At 28.3% G+C, this 14,888-nt stretch overlaps 3 protein-coding genes and 1 long non-coding RNA gene across 7 annotated transcripts; 3 read left to right on the top strand and 1 right to left on the bottom strand.

Annotated features, from left to right (window-relative positions):
- Nucleotides 1–3,149: 3,149 nt before the first annotated feature.
- On the top strand, nt 3,150–6,593 carry LOC725900 (sodium/hydrogen exchanger 9B1). The gene is made up of 7 exons (XM_026442426.1): nt 3,150–3,984; nt 4,108–4,283; nt 4,499–4,617; nt 4,778–4,939; nt 4,999–5,145; nt 5,644–5,748; nt 6,095–6,593. The coding sequence occupies exons 1-7, from the start codon at nt 3,401–3,403 to the stop codon at nt 6,356–6,358; spliced, it is 1,557 nt and encodes a 518-aa protein (XP_026298211.1). The 5' UTR covers nt 3,150–3,400; the 3' UTR covers nt 6,359–6,593.
- A 961-nt stretch (nt 6,594–7,554) lies between these two features.
- Nucleotides 7,555–9,268, top strand: LOC100577582 (putative mannose 6-phosphate receptor-like protein C530.09c). 3 transcript variants are annotated; one of them, XM_006559534.3, is made up of 6 exons: nt 7,586–7,786; nt 7,884–8,072; nt 8,146–8,248; nt 8,334–8,540; nt 8,627–8,833; nt 8,950–9,268. In XM_006559534.3, the coding sequence occupies exons 2-6, from the start codon at nt 7,903–7,905 to the stop codon at nt 9,004–9,006; spliced, it is 744 nt and encodes a 247-aa protein (XP_006559597.1). In that variant the 5' UTR covers nt 7,586–7,786; nt 7,884–7,902; the 3' UTR covers nt 9,007–9,268. The 3 variants fall into 3 exon arrangements, with proteins under 3 accessions (XP_016769164.1, XP_003249512.1, XP_006559597.1); XM_003249464.4 differs by having other exon boundaries at nt 7,585–8,072; XM_016913675.2 differs by lacking the exon at nt 8,146–8,248 and having other exon boundaries at nt 7,555–8,072; nt 8,366–8,540.
- On the bottom strand, nt 9,161–12,668 carry LOC725967 (D-3-phosphoglycerate dehydrogenase). 2 transcript variants are annotated; one of them, XM_006559535.3, is made up of 7 exons: nt 12,505–12,668; nt 11,921–12,061; nt 11,233–11,384; nt 10,804–11,156; nt 10,482–10,700; nt 9,978–10,415; nt 9,161–9,922 (listed from the first exon to the last, which is right to left on the bottom strand). In XM_006559535.3, exons 2-7 carry the CDS (start codon nt 12,053–12,055, stop codon nt 9,678–9,680), a joined length of 1,542 nt encoding a protein of 513 aa, XP_006559598.1. In that variant the 5' UTR covers nt 12,056–12,061; nt 12,505–12,668; the 3' UTR covers nt 9,161–9,677. The 2 variants fall into 2 exon arrangements, with proteins under 2 accessions (XP_006559598.1, XP_006559599.1); XM_006559536.3 differs by having other exon boundaries at nt 11,921–12,056; nt 12,505–12,612.
- LOC113218917 lies at nt 12,560–13,922 on the top strand. Its single transcript, XR_003305085.1, has 2 exons — nt 12,560–12,830; nt 13,757–13,922. It is a non-coding gene; the product is annotated as an uncharacterized LOC113218917 (long non-coding RNA).
- Nucleotides 13,923–14,888: the final 966 nt, after the last annotated feature.

The raw sequence follows: 14,888 nt of genomic DNA, 5'->3' as shown, positions 1-14,888 counted from the left end.
TTTACATTATTCCTAGAGACTGCACAATTCAAATTCACCTTTGATTCCCAGAATTCCAATCCTCCATTTTCAAGAAAGGAAATATCCTTTTTTCTTCAAAAAAAAATTATACGAATAATTGATTTCCTAGAAATCAAAAAACATTTTTGATTTCATGGATTCATAATTCTTCATGAGTTTTCAAATAATATTATTGATGATATTTGATCTAAATAAAATAACAAGGAGAAGGTTTTATTGTAAACGTATGAAATTGACAATTAAATCAGAATGTTTTACACGAAGCGTGATTACGTGGCTAAAATCGAAGGAAACGGAACAAGATGTGGAAAACAGTTTTACGCACAAATGTATAGAGGAGCAGAAGGACGGATGACGAGTGCAAGAAAACTCTTGAGTTACAATACAGCCACGTCACGTCGTATCCGTAGACGTCGGTTCGTGCTTCCCCTTCATGGTTTCGCGACTCTTCAACCCTTTTGCACAGCCTCTTGTTACACGGTTACCTACCCTGCCCTTCCCTCTTTAAGGCTTCGTTTAGGATGGGGTTACCGGTCGTTACGGCCAGTTTTCGAGGGTACTCTTTCCACGCGTGCGACAGGAAACGCGGACCCCGTGTACGCTAAGTAGGCGCATCAAAAGAAGAAAAGCCTTTTTTTCGCCCTTGTTCTTCGCTTCCTAACTCGGTCTTTCTTTCTTTGGCTCCTCTCTTTTGTCGAGATTAAAATCATCGCTAATAAACAACCGAGCGAGAGCGACGGTTACCGTTCTCAGAAAGATTTACCGGTCGAAAGAGTTAGAACGTAGAAGGAGAAAAAGGTGAATACGAAAAATACTCGGCCGGAAAAGTTGTTTGCAAATTTTTTGCAACGAACGAGAGACGAATTTAGTTTCAGTTTTATACACAGGTAATGGAGATCGAATCTTTGCAGATGTGAAATGTCAAGATGGGTATGTCGTTAGGAAAATGAGAAACAATGTTCTCTGGAGCATGTTTTACCTACGGTAACTAGTTGAAGCGCGCAAAAAGGATCTTTGGTTAACAGGCAGACAAAAGAAGAGAGGGATGAGAGATGTCAGGGGTAGAGAGATGAACGGATAAACAGACAACGTGGAGCACGAGGGATGGACGAGCAAATGGCAAATGGACGAACACAAAACGCGAGAGACGCGATATGTAAAGCGATACGAAGGCTAGCACATATTTTACGAATATATATATATTTTCGAGAAGATGTACGATCATCACCGTAGTTTAAAATCCACCAGTCCATTCTCGAGAATAAAAATTTCATTGTTTTGAGATATTATTTTATTAAGTTGTAATTTGAATATCTTCAGATTCATTCTCAAAAATAATTTTACTCCTAAATGAACTGTATATAGACTTTATAATTTAATCATTGCCATCCTGAATTTTTTCAAACTGCTTTTCTATTTCGAATTTAAGAATGAGATAAAAATGTTGAAAAAACACGGAATAAATGTATAATTAATGAAAAAGTACGTGTAAAATAGTCGAAACATGTTGATGTTTGCGCTCTGTCATTATTTGATAGTCGTCTCGCGATACGAATGCATGGGTGAATCAAGCGACGCGGCGCATTGCGACAGTTTGTCGAGAACTAGCTGACAGATGCATGTATGTAAATTTTCCAGAAATAATGGTCATAGATATATCTTTCTTTTCTTCTTTCTCCTTTCTGCTTTCTCTTTTGTTCTATGCATCGTGCATTGCAAGTAACTTGGAATCGATCTTACTGTAATAACAGTAAAATGTACGAATTAAGGATAAATTAATATCTCTTATCTCTTCAATTGATGGATTATTATGATGATTGATAAATAAGATTAAATACACGATTCAAGATTTAAAAGCTTAATCAATATTTATTATTTTGAGAAAATATTGATTTTCTACTTTATAAACATTTCAATATTTATTTGATTAACTTTTAAACGTCACAATCAAAATTGTGATATTGATTTGCGATTTAATGATAAAATAAAAGCAAAAATATGATTAGAGAAAGTATTATTGGTGTTAATATCCTGTTAAAAAATATTGAAAAATAATATAATCTAAAACTTTGATATATATCGATACTGGCGTTGATCGATATCGATAGACTCGATATCTTGAACTCGGCCCCTAACAATAATTAGTCGCAGTGTCAGCGAAATTGGAGCTAAGGTGTTGGTTATAGGCGCTGCTTTCGCGATAACTCGACGGCAAACGCGCGTCGGTATACACGGAAAAGGATCAATGAGCAGGTTCAATAACCTGAAATCCACTTGACGTCCGACTACCTATTGGTACGAACGACTGCGTCGTTTCAACAACCAAAATAGATATTCATTTTCCAAGAGTGCTATTTTCCCAGCCAGACACAAATTCAATACCTGGTGATTTAAGTGGTTTTGCTCGGGTCAAAGACCCGATGACAGAAACATGCTTGGATTACTCTAACGTTTTCACCGAAATCACATTTACATTTATTCAGTCTAAACAGTGATTAATTGTTTACGATGCGCTTTTGGCAAAAAAAAAAAAAAAAAAATAGAAGAAAAGAGCGATAAAAGGGAAAGAGAAAAGAATACGATGAAAAAATGAGATAATAGAACGATTTATCGATTGTAAATTTAAATTTTGATTGTAATTTAACAAGTTGCAAATTTTCTTTTTGAAATGAAAATGTGGAGAGAAATGTTAACGATTATAGTTTGACGGCATTTGAAAGAAGATGGGATTTGTATTGTAACTAGCGCGTGAATCCTATATACGAATCGAGGTAAGTGGAACAAGAGGGAAGAAGAAAGGCCAAGTAAAACCAATAGGAGCTAAGAGTATTCACCAAGAAGGGCTAAGATAATGCATATATATCTATAATATATGTATATCTATATCTTACAGAACTTGACATAATTTTGCAATTTTCATAAAAAAAAAAAATCATCAAATTTAATTTAAAATTGATACCAATAGATTTTAATTTTCCATACTGTGATTATTAGATTTTCCATTTATTAAAATAGAATAATATTTTTTTTATTTGAAAGAAAAAATTAAAATTCAGATCAGAAATACTTAAAAAATTAAATTATATATATTGTATTGTATATATTTTAAAATCTATTTGTTTACATATACTTGTATTAATATTTTTACATACATAATTTCGAAAATTCAATGATAAATCGATTATGAATATTCTTCGATTGAAGTATCGATCAATACTTCGAAGTCGAAGGAAACAATCGAAGAGAGACATAACCTCGATAACAAAATCAGTCACGCCTTGTAGAGAGTAACGAATATATCAACTTGGAACGATTGAATAGAAAAAAGAAAGATCTTGATCGATTAAAGTGTGATAAAAAAAAATTAAAAATTAAGAAAATGGATGAAGAATATGAAGATATCACGTGTTGTCATCGAATAACTATATTTCATCCCGTGATACGAAACATGCTTATAACGAAACCGGTTGTACAGTTTTTTGGATTCGATCGTGTAACTTGGGCAAATTTGTTTGATATAACAACTTACTTAGGCATAATAATAATGGCTTGGGCAGTGTTGTATTTTTTATTCGACAAAACGATGATACCAAACAACGATGGTTTTGGTTTATACTTTCTTGCAATATTTTCTTATTGTCTTGGCAATTTTTTTTCGATTATTCCATATGTAAAACTTCCACCCATGCTTGGAATGTTACTCGCTGGCTTGATCGTTCGCAATTCCGGACTTTACAATATTCGCGAAGAACTTGGTATCTCAACAACCAGTAAGATGAGAACATTTTGTATAACCATTATCATGATACGTTTTGGACTTCAGTTGTCGTTCACCAGTATAACCAAGAATACAATGTTCATAATAATTTTGGCCATCATTCCTTCTTCAATCGAAATACTCATAATCACAGCATATTGCAGATTCATTTTGTTATTTCATTGGGAATGGTCCTTTATGACTGGGTGAGTGACCAGTCAAAAGTAAATGTACTATATATATTATGCCATAATTTTTCTCCTATTGTTTTTTTCTTCTCTTATTATCCTCCTATTATAATTTTTTCATTTTCGTATATTGGCACAAAGAGCAATACTTAGTGGTATATCGCCAGTGGTGATCATGAGCACTCTCCTAGCTTTAATCGAACAAGGTTATGGAGAAGCTAAAAGACTAGACACAATTCTCTGCACTGCTGCTTGCATCGAAGCTGTGCACGTTATTTCCCTGTTCGTGATTTGTTTTTCGATCGTTTTCGCTAACGGTAGGCTACCGTTCGTTATTAAGCTGAAACAAAATATAAAAACATAATCTTTTCTTGATTTCAAATAGTAAAATAGAAAATTATTTTCTATAGTTTTAATCGATTTTAATATTTGATATATATTCGATTTCAATTTCGATTTTTTAATTCTATTTGTTAATTTTTTGTTTCCTGTGTTGAAAAACGTAACATTCCCATGATTAATTCTTTTTCAGATGAGTATAAAACTCAATGGTGGTTATATATATCCATCGGTATTCGCGATTTAATTTTGGGCCTTTCAATAGGAATATTTTTAGGGATTTGTTTCATCTTTTTCCCCCATCGTAGTCATGTAGGTATTTTGTGTCTCCTTTTTTTTACTATTTTCTACTACTATTCTTTTGCTATTATTAGCTTCTCTCTTTCTCTTTCTCTATCTATATATCTATCTATCTATCTTTTGCTTTATTTTATTTATCACTGTTAAATTAATTTACCAATACATCAATTAGAGATACGTGGATCGGTATCGTGTAACCTGCTTGGTACTCGGTTCTTTGATGTGCACAACAGGAATTGCGAAGATAGCTATCTCCGGTGCAGGATTTTTATCCACTTTAACGTTGGCATTTATCAGCATAACCGGTTGGAAAATTTTATCGCATAAATTTGATGTGAGTATCAGTTTTCAAGTTCATTTTCTGATACATATAAAAATTGCTAATATATTTAGTCAGCTAATTTACGAAGAATCATACATACACTTTGGAAACTGGCACAACCAATTTTGGTCGGAATTATAGGTGCTGACATTGATTTAACACTGTGGACTATATCCAGATTTGGATTACATTTATTTTGCATTCTGTTTGGATTAATGGTAAATTTATAAAACTTTAACACAGAATTTTAATTATTAAAATAAAACTTTGGTAGCAACAAGAAGCAAAAGATATTTGAATTTCAATTAATTTGAAAAATTTATTAATTTTTTTTTTTAATGGCAATCATTTGAAAGACAGTGATATAGCAAAATACTAGTCATCTTGTAGACATATGAAACTGGTGGAAAAAAATATGATTTTGAAAAAATCTACAAATATTGTTCCAAACTAAAAATTTACTTTTATGTCAAAACAAAAATTTTTTATATTAATAAAAATAACAAAAATATTAAAAAATTCATGATGAACAAATTAATCTAAATACAAAATATAGTTCAGATAATTGTTTTGTTAATATGATGTTTTAATTTGTTCGTCACAGAAGATAATATAATCGATTCGTTCTAATAATCAAGATTCTATTTTATTTGATTAAATTCTCTGTTTACACGATTAATTTGAACAAATATATTTTTTGTTATATACGAGCACAGGGACGATGCATTACTGCTTATATTGTAGCATGGTCAATTAGTTCATTTACATGGAAAGAACGATTATTTTTAATTACGGCTTCTATACCAAAAGGTACTTTGCAGGTATATAGTTTTGATTACATTACATAATAATTGGATCAAGTTGAATATATATTTATAAATGCAAATCCAATTTAATGTTCAAATTTTATTTTATAAGATTCAAATATTATTCATAAAATATAATTCATTAATATAATTCATTATATAGTTCATTCATTATACTTTCGAAATATCTGATCTTATTCTTTAATTAATTGGTTTCGAATCTTATTTCCTTCGAATTATTTATAAAGGATATAAATCTGGTATATATAATTTCTTATTCAAACTTGACTTGATCCCATTAATAGATATTCATTAATATCTGTATTTATCGATTCAAAAATTCATAAATTCAAATTTAAAGGCAGCTTTAGGGCCATTAGCGTATGAACAATTGCGGCACAACGAAGGAAACGAGGAATTCGAAATGGCTTTGAACATCATTATGTTATCCATAATTACCTTTTTCCTGGCACCGATCGGATACTCTTTGATGAACTACACCGGACCGATTTTCCTTGAACAAATTACTGAAGAACAACGTCAAAAAGAACGCGAATTAAGTTATTTGCGAATTCTTTCTCTTTTGCCAGAATCACCTAATAATCAAATAAATAATCAGGAATGAAGCTGAATGAAGCTTACATGCTTTTTCTTCATTAATCGATTCTATAGAATCTGACATTACAATATCGACAACCATGATTGACCAATCAATGTTATCGATATCTTCACGATAAATATTGTATGTCACTATAATATAAAATTTAATAAACTTATTAGTATTAAAGTTTTCATAGATAGATAATCGTCCAATTGTTGAAATGATTTTTATTTGATATTTTATGCTTAAAATAAGAAAAAATTTTTCATAATTTATAAAACTTTGTATTTGTTGTTAATAATTAATGTTAATATATTACATAACCTTATATTTAATATTGTAATATCTTGTCTTATATCCTAATTTATTATTGATTAATTATGTATGTAACAATTATTGTTAAAAATTTTTGTCATTAAAATTAAACTTATTTGTTGAAATAATTATTTTAAGAGTTAAACTCTCGTAATCTCATTTAATAGAATATGAAATACAGGATAGATTTAATCTTACATTACATTTAATAAGATTTTGTGTCTCTTGTTCTGAAATGCCGATTGCGTACAAAATTAAAATTATGTTTGATATGCTCTTTATGATTGCAGAAATTATATATATATTAAAATATTAAATATTATATATAAAATATTCTTATATATTATTATATTATAATCATAAATTTTTCAATTACTTTGAATTGATTGTTAGATTCATTTATGAATTAAATTATTTATGAAGGAATTAATGCATTATCTCTAGAATGAAATAGTACATACAAGAAAAAAAATTTAAAAATAGAGCAAAAATTTAAGAATCATTGCCATCTTTAAAATGCTATATATGAAATTAAATATGAACAAGAAGAACAAATAATGAAAGAAGAGTAAAGATAAGATAAAGTAGAATAGAAGTAACTATTAGCGTCATCTCTTAAGAGATTTTAGAAAATAATTCTTTTTCTAATTCTTAAAAGATGGCATTAAAGGTTACTTCTTATTCTATTTCTATCTTTTTCTAATATTTACTTTCTTTATCTTTATATATTTAATTAACAGCATTCTAGAAATGGCGTTGATTCTTTAATTTTTATTTTCTATATATTTTCTGTCTTTTTTTCACTATTAATATTTGTTCATACATAATTATGACCAGAGACAAAATATTGGATGTCAATTGAATAATATATTTGCATTATTTTTCTTTAAAAAGTCTCAGATTGATTAGCATATTGATAATATCTATATTTATAAATAGATTTCATATGGATTTATCATTTTTTTTATCTCTACGTATATATCTTTAGTAGATCTAACAATTATTTTAAATAGCATAATGCAATAGTATAACATAGTTCTAATGATACAAAAAAGAAAACAGAAAAGTACCTTTTAACCTGTTGTAGAAATGAGTCTGATCTTAGTACCATTTAAATTGTTATTGAATAGATTTAAGGTTAGTAAATAAAAGTTTTTGTTTTGTTTGAATGTTTTATATTTTTGGAAAAGAAATGCTGAAATTAATACCAATAATACCTTATGTATGGTAATAGTGGTATAAGTGCTATAATTATGTATCAAGGATTATTAAGTATGGTCGGGAAAAATGAAATATTACTCGTTGCATCACTTTTAATACTTTTTTGCAAACAAATATCTTCAGAATGTAGACAATTAACGCCTTGTTCATGTATGTTTTCTAATGGACAAGGTTATAATTTGTCACCTTTGAGTAATTCAAGGTCAGTAGATTGAAAATTCTAACCTCTTTATATTTTACGCATTAGTTTCTAATTGAAAATAAATATTTATTAGCTTAATAGCCACCGATGATTTTACTAATTTCACTTTTTATTATCATCCTTGTATGAATATACCATTGGGCAATAAATCAACTGATTGTTATAAAGGTGTTTCCGTAAGTAAAATTCATTAAAATAGCATAAATTTATGTGATAAGTTTTATTGTCAATATTATTTAATATACTTCGTTTATATTCTAGTTATGTGCTGTATACGACAATCATACTTTTAGTTTAGGTAAAGCAGAAGAAACAAAAATAATTGTCGAAGTAGATAGTGCGAAACCGCCCGTTTTCATTCTTCGTAATGAAAGTAATAGTATAACGACAATAGCTTTAGCTTGCTGTAGTAATTTATGTGGTACTCATTTATATGTTGATTCCATCAATATTGATAAGAATGAATATGTATGTTTTAAATTTTCTAATTCTAAAAAAAATAATATATTTTCCACTGTATGTTAAATATGCTTGTTTATATTTTCTTGTTTCAGCATCTAATATTAACATCTTCTTATGCTTGTAAAACGACGCAAATTAAAAGTCTTTCTACTGGTTCTATATTGCTTATTTATTTTTTTATATTAACTGGAATATATTTTATTGGAGGAACAATAATTTTAAAGTTTTTACGAGGAGCAACTGGTTGGGAAATGGTACCTAATCATGAATTTTGGCGAAATCTTCCTTCACTTGTTAAAGTAAGTTGAATTCATATCATATTTTGATTGAATTTCTATCATATTCCATTATTTTTTTTATATTAACATAATTATAACTCATTATAAAATTAAAAAATTTTATTTTATTTTTACAGGATGGAGTTGTATTTACTTTTAATTGTTGTCGTTTAGACAGTTATGAAAGAATATAAAATTATATGATTATAATTTAAAATGCAATGTAAATTTGAGAGATCATAAAAAGTGCTCTTGTGGATTTAATTAGCCAATAAATGCTAAAATAATTTTTTATTGTAAAATTATCAATGAATATATTCTTTAAGATGTGTATATTTTTCAAAGGTGTAAATGCAAATGTGTATATATGTATAACGCATTATGCATAGTGTTTGATATTGTGTGAAAGTAGCTGAATATTTAATTATGTTACATACATATAATAATTTTATGATATATGTAATATTTTATTAATGATTATTAATAATATAAAAATATAAATACTTATATATAAACTACATATATCTTATATACATACACGTGTGCTTGCACACATATATATTTTTGTATATTTTTATTTTATAATACACGTGTATATATGAAAAATTTATAAAAATGTTTAAATATGTGCGATCATAATGTTTTAAATAAAAACACAATCTATTGCGTTTTTACTTTCAATAAAATTAAACGATACGCTATTTTTGCATCGATAATAGAGATATATCGGATATAACAAGTGGAAATGACCTATTTTAGATTTTAAAATACTGTGTTCTTTTTTTTTTATGTAAAAAAATGGAATAAATATATGCGATTTAATTTCACATATTTATCAAACCATTATAATAAAAAAGCATTAATTTCAAAAGGATTCAATACCATTGACAGGTATAGAAACTTCCCGATCAGTTTGAATAATCATCCAATTTCCATTGGTATTTAAGTTGCAAATATTGATGTTTTTCAAAGAAAAAACATTTACAATTTGTGCTAAATCTTGTATATTACTTGTTTGATATAAAGAGATAAAATCTCCTAAAATTATTCCATCAGAAAACAATGCGTCATCTAGTGAGAGTAACATCGGTTTGTTGTTACGAACGGTTCCTGCATAAAAATGAGAAATAAATCAACAATGCAATAATCTTTATTTCATTCTTACCTTTAATCCAATGACCCTCAGCTTGAATAACAATTGCTTCGATATTCGTTGATTCTTCGTAGCTTCTTTTGATATCGATACCTATTTCTTGTGCTAATGTCGGTGCATTGATCAAATTTAAGCCATTTTTTGTTTGTCCTGATAAGATTCCAACAAGAACAGCTGTGTGAATGAATGTTTTTTTTTCCATTTCTTTATTGCCAATAATTTGATTATGTACGGTTATATTTAATTTTCCTTTCAAAATCCGACTGATCAAATTGCCTAGTTTTTTCGATAATTCAATCCATGATGCGTTTTCATCTGATATAGCAGCGCTCAACATTGGAGCGTTTACAATTCCGGTAATTACATATTCCGTTGATCTACCGGCTAACACCAAAAATTGTTGGGCTATTTCTTCGGCAACTCGTTGCTGAGCTTCCTCAGTACTTGCTCCTATACCATACAAAAAAAGTTATTAGTTTTTTGAAAAGAAATTTCATTTTATTTATCTTATGTTACCTAGATGAGGAGTAGAGATAACTTTAGGATGTGCGATCAATTCTAGAATAACAGAGTTTTTTGGCGGTTCTTCTGTAAATACATCCAAAGCAGCACCAGCACAGTGGCCCGATTTTAATGCATTCAATAATGCCTCTTCATCTACAATGCCACCACGAGCCACGTTTATGATACGTACTCCCTTTTTACATTTCGCCAATGTTGTAGCATTGATTAAATCTAAAAAAATTAGTAATTAATTAGTAATTAATAATAAACGATTTATTGAAAATTAAGAAGCAATTATTTCATAAATATTAGATATAGAATTAAAAGACGGTACTTTTCGTTTGAGGAATAAGTGGTGTATGTACAGTAATATAATCAGCCATTGGCCATATCTCATCCAAAGAAAATTTCTCGACATTGAGATAGTTTGCGTCTTCAGATGTGAGTAGAGGATCGAAGGCGATCACTCGCATTCCATATGCTTGCATCCTTCGTGTCACTTCGCGTCCAATACGACCCATTCCAAGTACGGCAAGAGTTTTTCCGGATAATTCGAAACCGGAATACAATTTTCTGTCCCATCTTCCGTCTTTCAATGATTGAACTGCTTGAGTAACATTACGCGCCAAATTAGAGATTAGAGCGCATGTTAATTCGCAAGCGCTAATGCTGTTTCCACCGGGAGTACTGAAAAAATTTAAATCGGTTAGTATTTTCTTTTAAAGTTAAATAAAATTAAAAAGATAAAAAAAAATGGGTATACTTCAATACAATGACTCCTTTTCGTGTGGCAGCTTCAAGATCGATGTTATCAACACCAGTACCAGCTCGGCCAACGACGCGAAGGTTTGGACAACAAGCGAACACATCGGCAGTTACTTTTGTTTCTGATCGAACAATCAATCCTTCGTGATTCTGTTTTGAACACACGTATGTATATGTATATATATATTATATAAATATGCAGTTAGCGTTTTTTTTAAATTGTTTCAATGAATAAGTTATCATGGAGATTGCACATAACTGTGCATTCACAGATGTATATACATGATAGAAGGGGAACTTGGGTGAAGTTAAGTACAACGACCCAATGAACCGGTATTCACATTCGCCAACTAAACTGGTTCTAGCCGGTTGAATCGACTAGAATGTAAGTGGTAATTTAACGAGATTAAAGAATGAAAAGTGGAAGAAGGAAGAACGAGAAAGTTGAACATGTTACACATGTTGCTATTACATTTGAATTGAAATAACTTGATTTTGAAATAAATTGAAATAAATTGATTTTTTCAATTGTAAAATAAAAGAATATAAAATAATTATAATGATTTAATTTTGCAATTCTTTGAAAATATTTGTATATATTAATATGAAATCGAAATATTTGCTAAGAGAAGAAAGAGAAAGCGAGAAAAAGAAATAATTTAAATTAATGTTAAATTTATGCATACCTGTAGTTCTTTTATCAATTTTTCCTTTGATAATTTATATTTGGTGGTAACTGGAATACCGTGACGAACAAGTAACTCACCGCAACATGCGTCTACAGGATCGCTTATGAGAACGCTTCTAAGTGTGGTTGACATGCTATCCTTAAATAAACAAAATTTAAGTATCTTGATTTCAGCTACAACATATATCTTTTATTTTTCTTAATTCTATTTACATAAATTGCTTGCGTTTGATATATATATATGTATATATATATATAAATATATATAACAACGAACCGATTGTTTTTATTTTACACGATTTGTTCTTATGTTCAAATTATTTGTAAACTAAATTCTTTTTCTAACGTTTGATTATGATTTATATACTATTTAAGTAAAAACTGTTTGACGAATTTGATTCTTACGATATGTAAATAATTATTAGTTATGTAAGTGAACGCGTAGAATATGCAGTATGAAAAATTATAGTGCATTTGCAACGCGATCAAAACTGTAAAACAGTAGAATGTTATTCATACACGAATGTCATTCGTACATTCGATGTATGATCGATAGAGAAATGTTGATCGATTGACACATACCTTGAAGAAATGTTTTTCAATGCAGTTGAATATATATCTCTGACGATTCGTTGAAAACGAGCGTAAATTTCTACTGCTGCGTTCGGTAATCCAACCGTAAACTGTCTGTTCGTTGGTGATATATCTTCTTATAGCGATGTCCCCACTCGGTCAGTGAAGCGCGCATCTACCGTCACTCATTATATATTTCGTTATTTTTGTTCAAATCATTATAGTTTTAAATAAAAAAGCGACATTGATTTGGAAAAATTATTCGATTAATATAATAAATTTTTCGCTACATAGCAATACATATTTTATATAAACTTTTTGATAATAGAAAACAGGTACACATATTTTTAATAAAATCGATTGCTAAATTATTTTTTAATAAATTATGATTTGAATTGAGTGCATAATTTCAAAATAATTTTTGTTTAACAAAGAAATGATCATATTATTATATATTATTACAATGATTATCATAGTTTAAGATGATTTTTTAGGTTAAAAAAAATTATTCTTATTTTTTATCGTTTTTAAATTCGTTTATGTTTATATTGTGTTTATGAATTCTTTTTCATTTCCATTAATTATTTTTGAAAAATCGAAAAAAAATATATTCGCGTTACACGTGTTCGATATACATCTATTGCAGACGGCAAAATATATTTTCCATTCTGGGGTCATCTAATGTTATGTGATGCAATTTCTGCTGGGGGTCTGATTTAGTAATAATAATAATTATTACATCGTTATCACGAGTTCTGGATTTGCTCGGCACTCCAATTTATTTATTTTATTTTATTTTTTTTCATTTTGCTATTGTGAGATAAACCGAAACACTGCGAGTCTGATACATTCACGCGGCGTTCAATTTACTCGAACTTTGAACATATCAATCAATATTTTCCCATTCTTTCATTTTTTCAATTTCTTTTTTGTTTATTTTTATATTTCTTTGACTATTTGCTTACGGCTTTTATTATCTTGCATTCGAAAATATTTCAAACATGTTTGCAAATAATGACAAATATACGCGCATAATTTAAATAGTTATATTCTTTTTAATGAAAAATATTATCTTGATTGCAAATTTTTTTTTCTGCTTATTCAATATTTATATATATTCAATTATACATATACATATAACTATATATAAATATATTTTTAAATATAAATTAAATTATAATATATTTTTTTTTGGATTAATAATTCTTGATATTAAAATAGTAACTTATTATTAAAATCAATTTCATTTGTTTTTTAACAGCTGTGATCTCACGATTATCGATTGAGATACAAATGTCTTATTGAGAAATGATCAACCATTGTTTGATAATATGCCTAGGGAGAAGTCGATAGACCGGAGTTAACCGGTTACTTAGCTCGGAACTCGGGACCCCAACTGATAACTTAAGAGGAAAGAAAAAAATGCAGATAATGCTCACATGATTCGACAGAAAGAAGGAAAAAGGAGAGAGTGGAAAAACGATGATAGATTGAAATGAACGAAGAGGTAGACAGTAAATAAATGAGAAAGAAATTATATTGCATCTTAAATACTAAATGTCTATGCAATATCCAACTGCGTTATTTAGATAATTCATGGATCTAGAAAAGAAATTTAAGTTTAGCTTTATAAATAAAAAAAATAAACTAAAGTCTTACATTTTTTTTATAATTTTAATAAAATTATTGAGCATTTGTTTTATATAAAATTTTTATTGGAATAATTCTTATTAAATAGAATATAATTTAATTTTTAGATTAAAAATTATTTCATTGAATTTTGTAGATAATAATTTTAATCAATTAATTATATAATTTTGATGTGCTAAGAATGTGAAAAGAAAATTAATTTAAAATATAACAAAGCATCAAATTGAAATATTTTGTCAAAGTTAAAAAGAAATCAATATCAAAATATTGATTTTTTTCAACTTTATTATTAAATTATAACTTTATATTAAATTATACCAACGCAAACAATCGACAGAATATACGATAATATTTCCATATCATCTGACTATATCATTCTCCTTATTTTCATAAGGAAGTTTCAATTTCTAATGTTTCAATAATATTATTACGTTTTTGACCTAAATTGCATTTTGAAACAAGATATGTGTAGGATAATAAGATATATGGAAAATCAATTTTCTCAGCATTTAAAATGACACAAAATATCATATATTTCTTAATAATATATTTATCGATTTTTACTTTTACTTTTTTTCCATTTCAATTATTAGGTAATAATTGATCAATGTCATTTCATTAAAATTCTATTATAAATCTCTATATTCGAATAAAATAAATTTCATTTTTTTCCTTTTCCATTCGATCGTTCCCATTCGATATGTATGATCTAGAAGAAATCTTTTTGTCTGCTAAAACCACTT

This window comes from Apis mellifera, linkage group LG8 (genome assembly GCF_003254395.2).
Source record: "Apis mellifera strain DH4 linkage group LG8, Amel_HAv3.1, whole genome shotgun sequence".
NCBI classification, from domain to species: Eukaryota; Metazoa; Arthropoda; class Insecta; order Hymenoptera; family Apidae; genus Apis; species Apis mellifera.
Note: the sequence above shows the minus strand (reverse complement) of the source record. Positions and strands in the feature narration are given on the sequence as shown.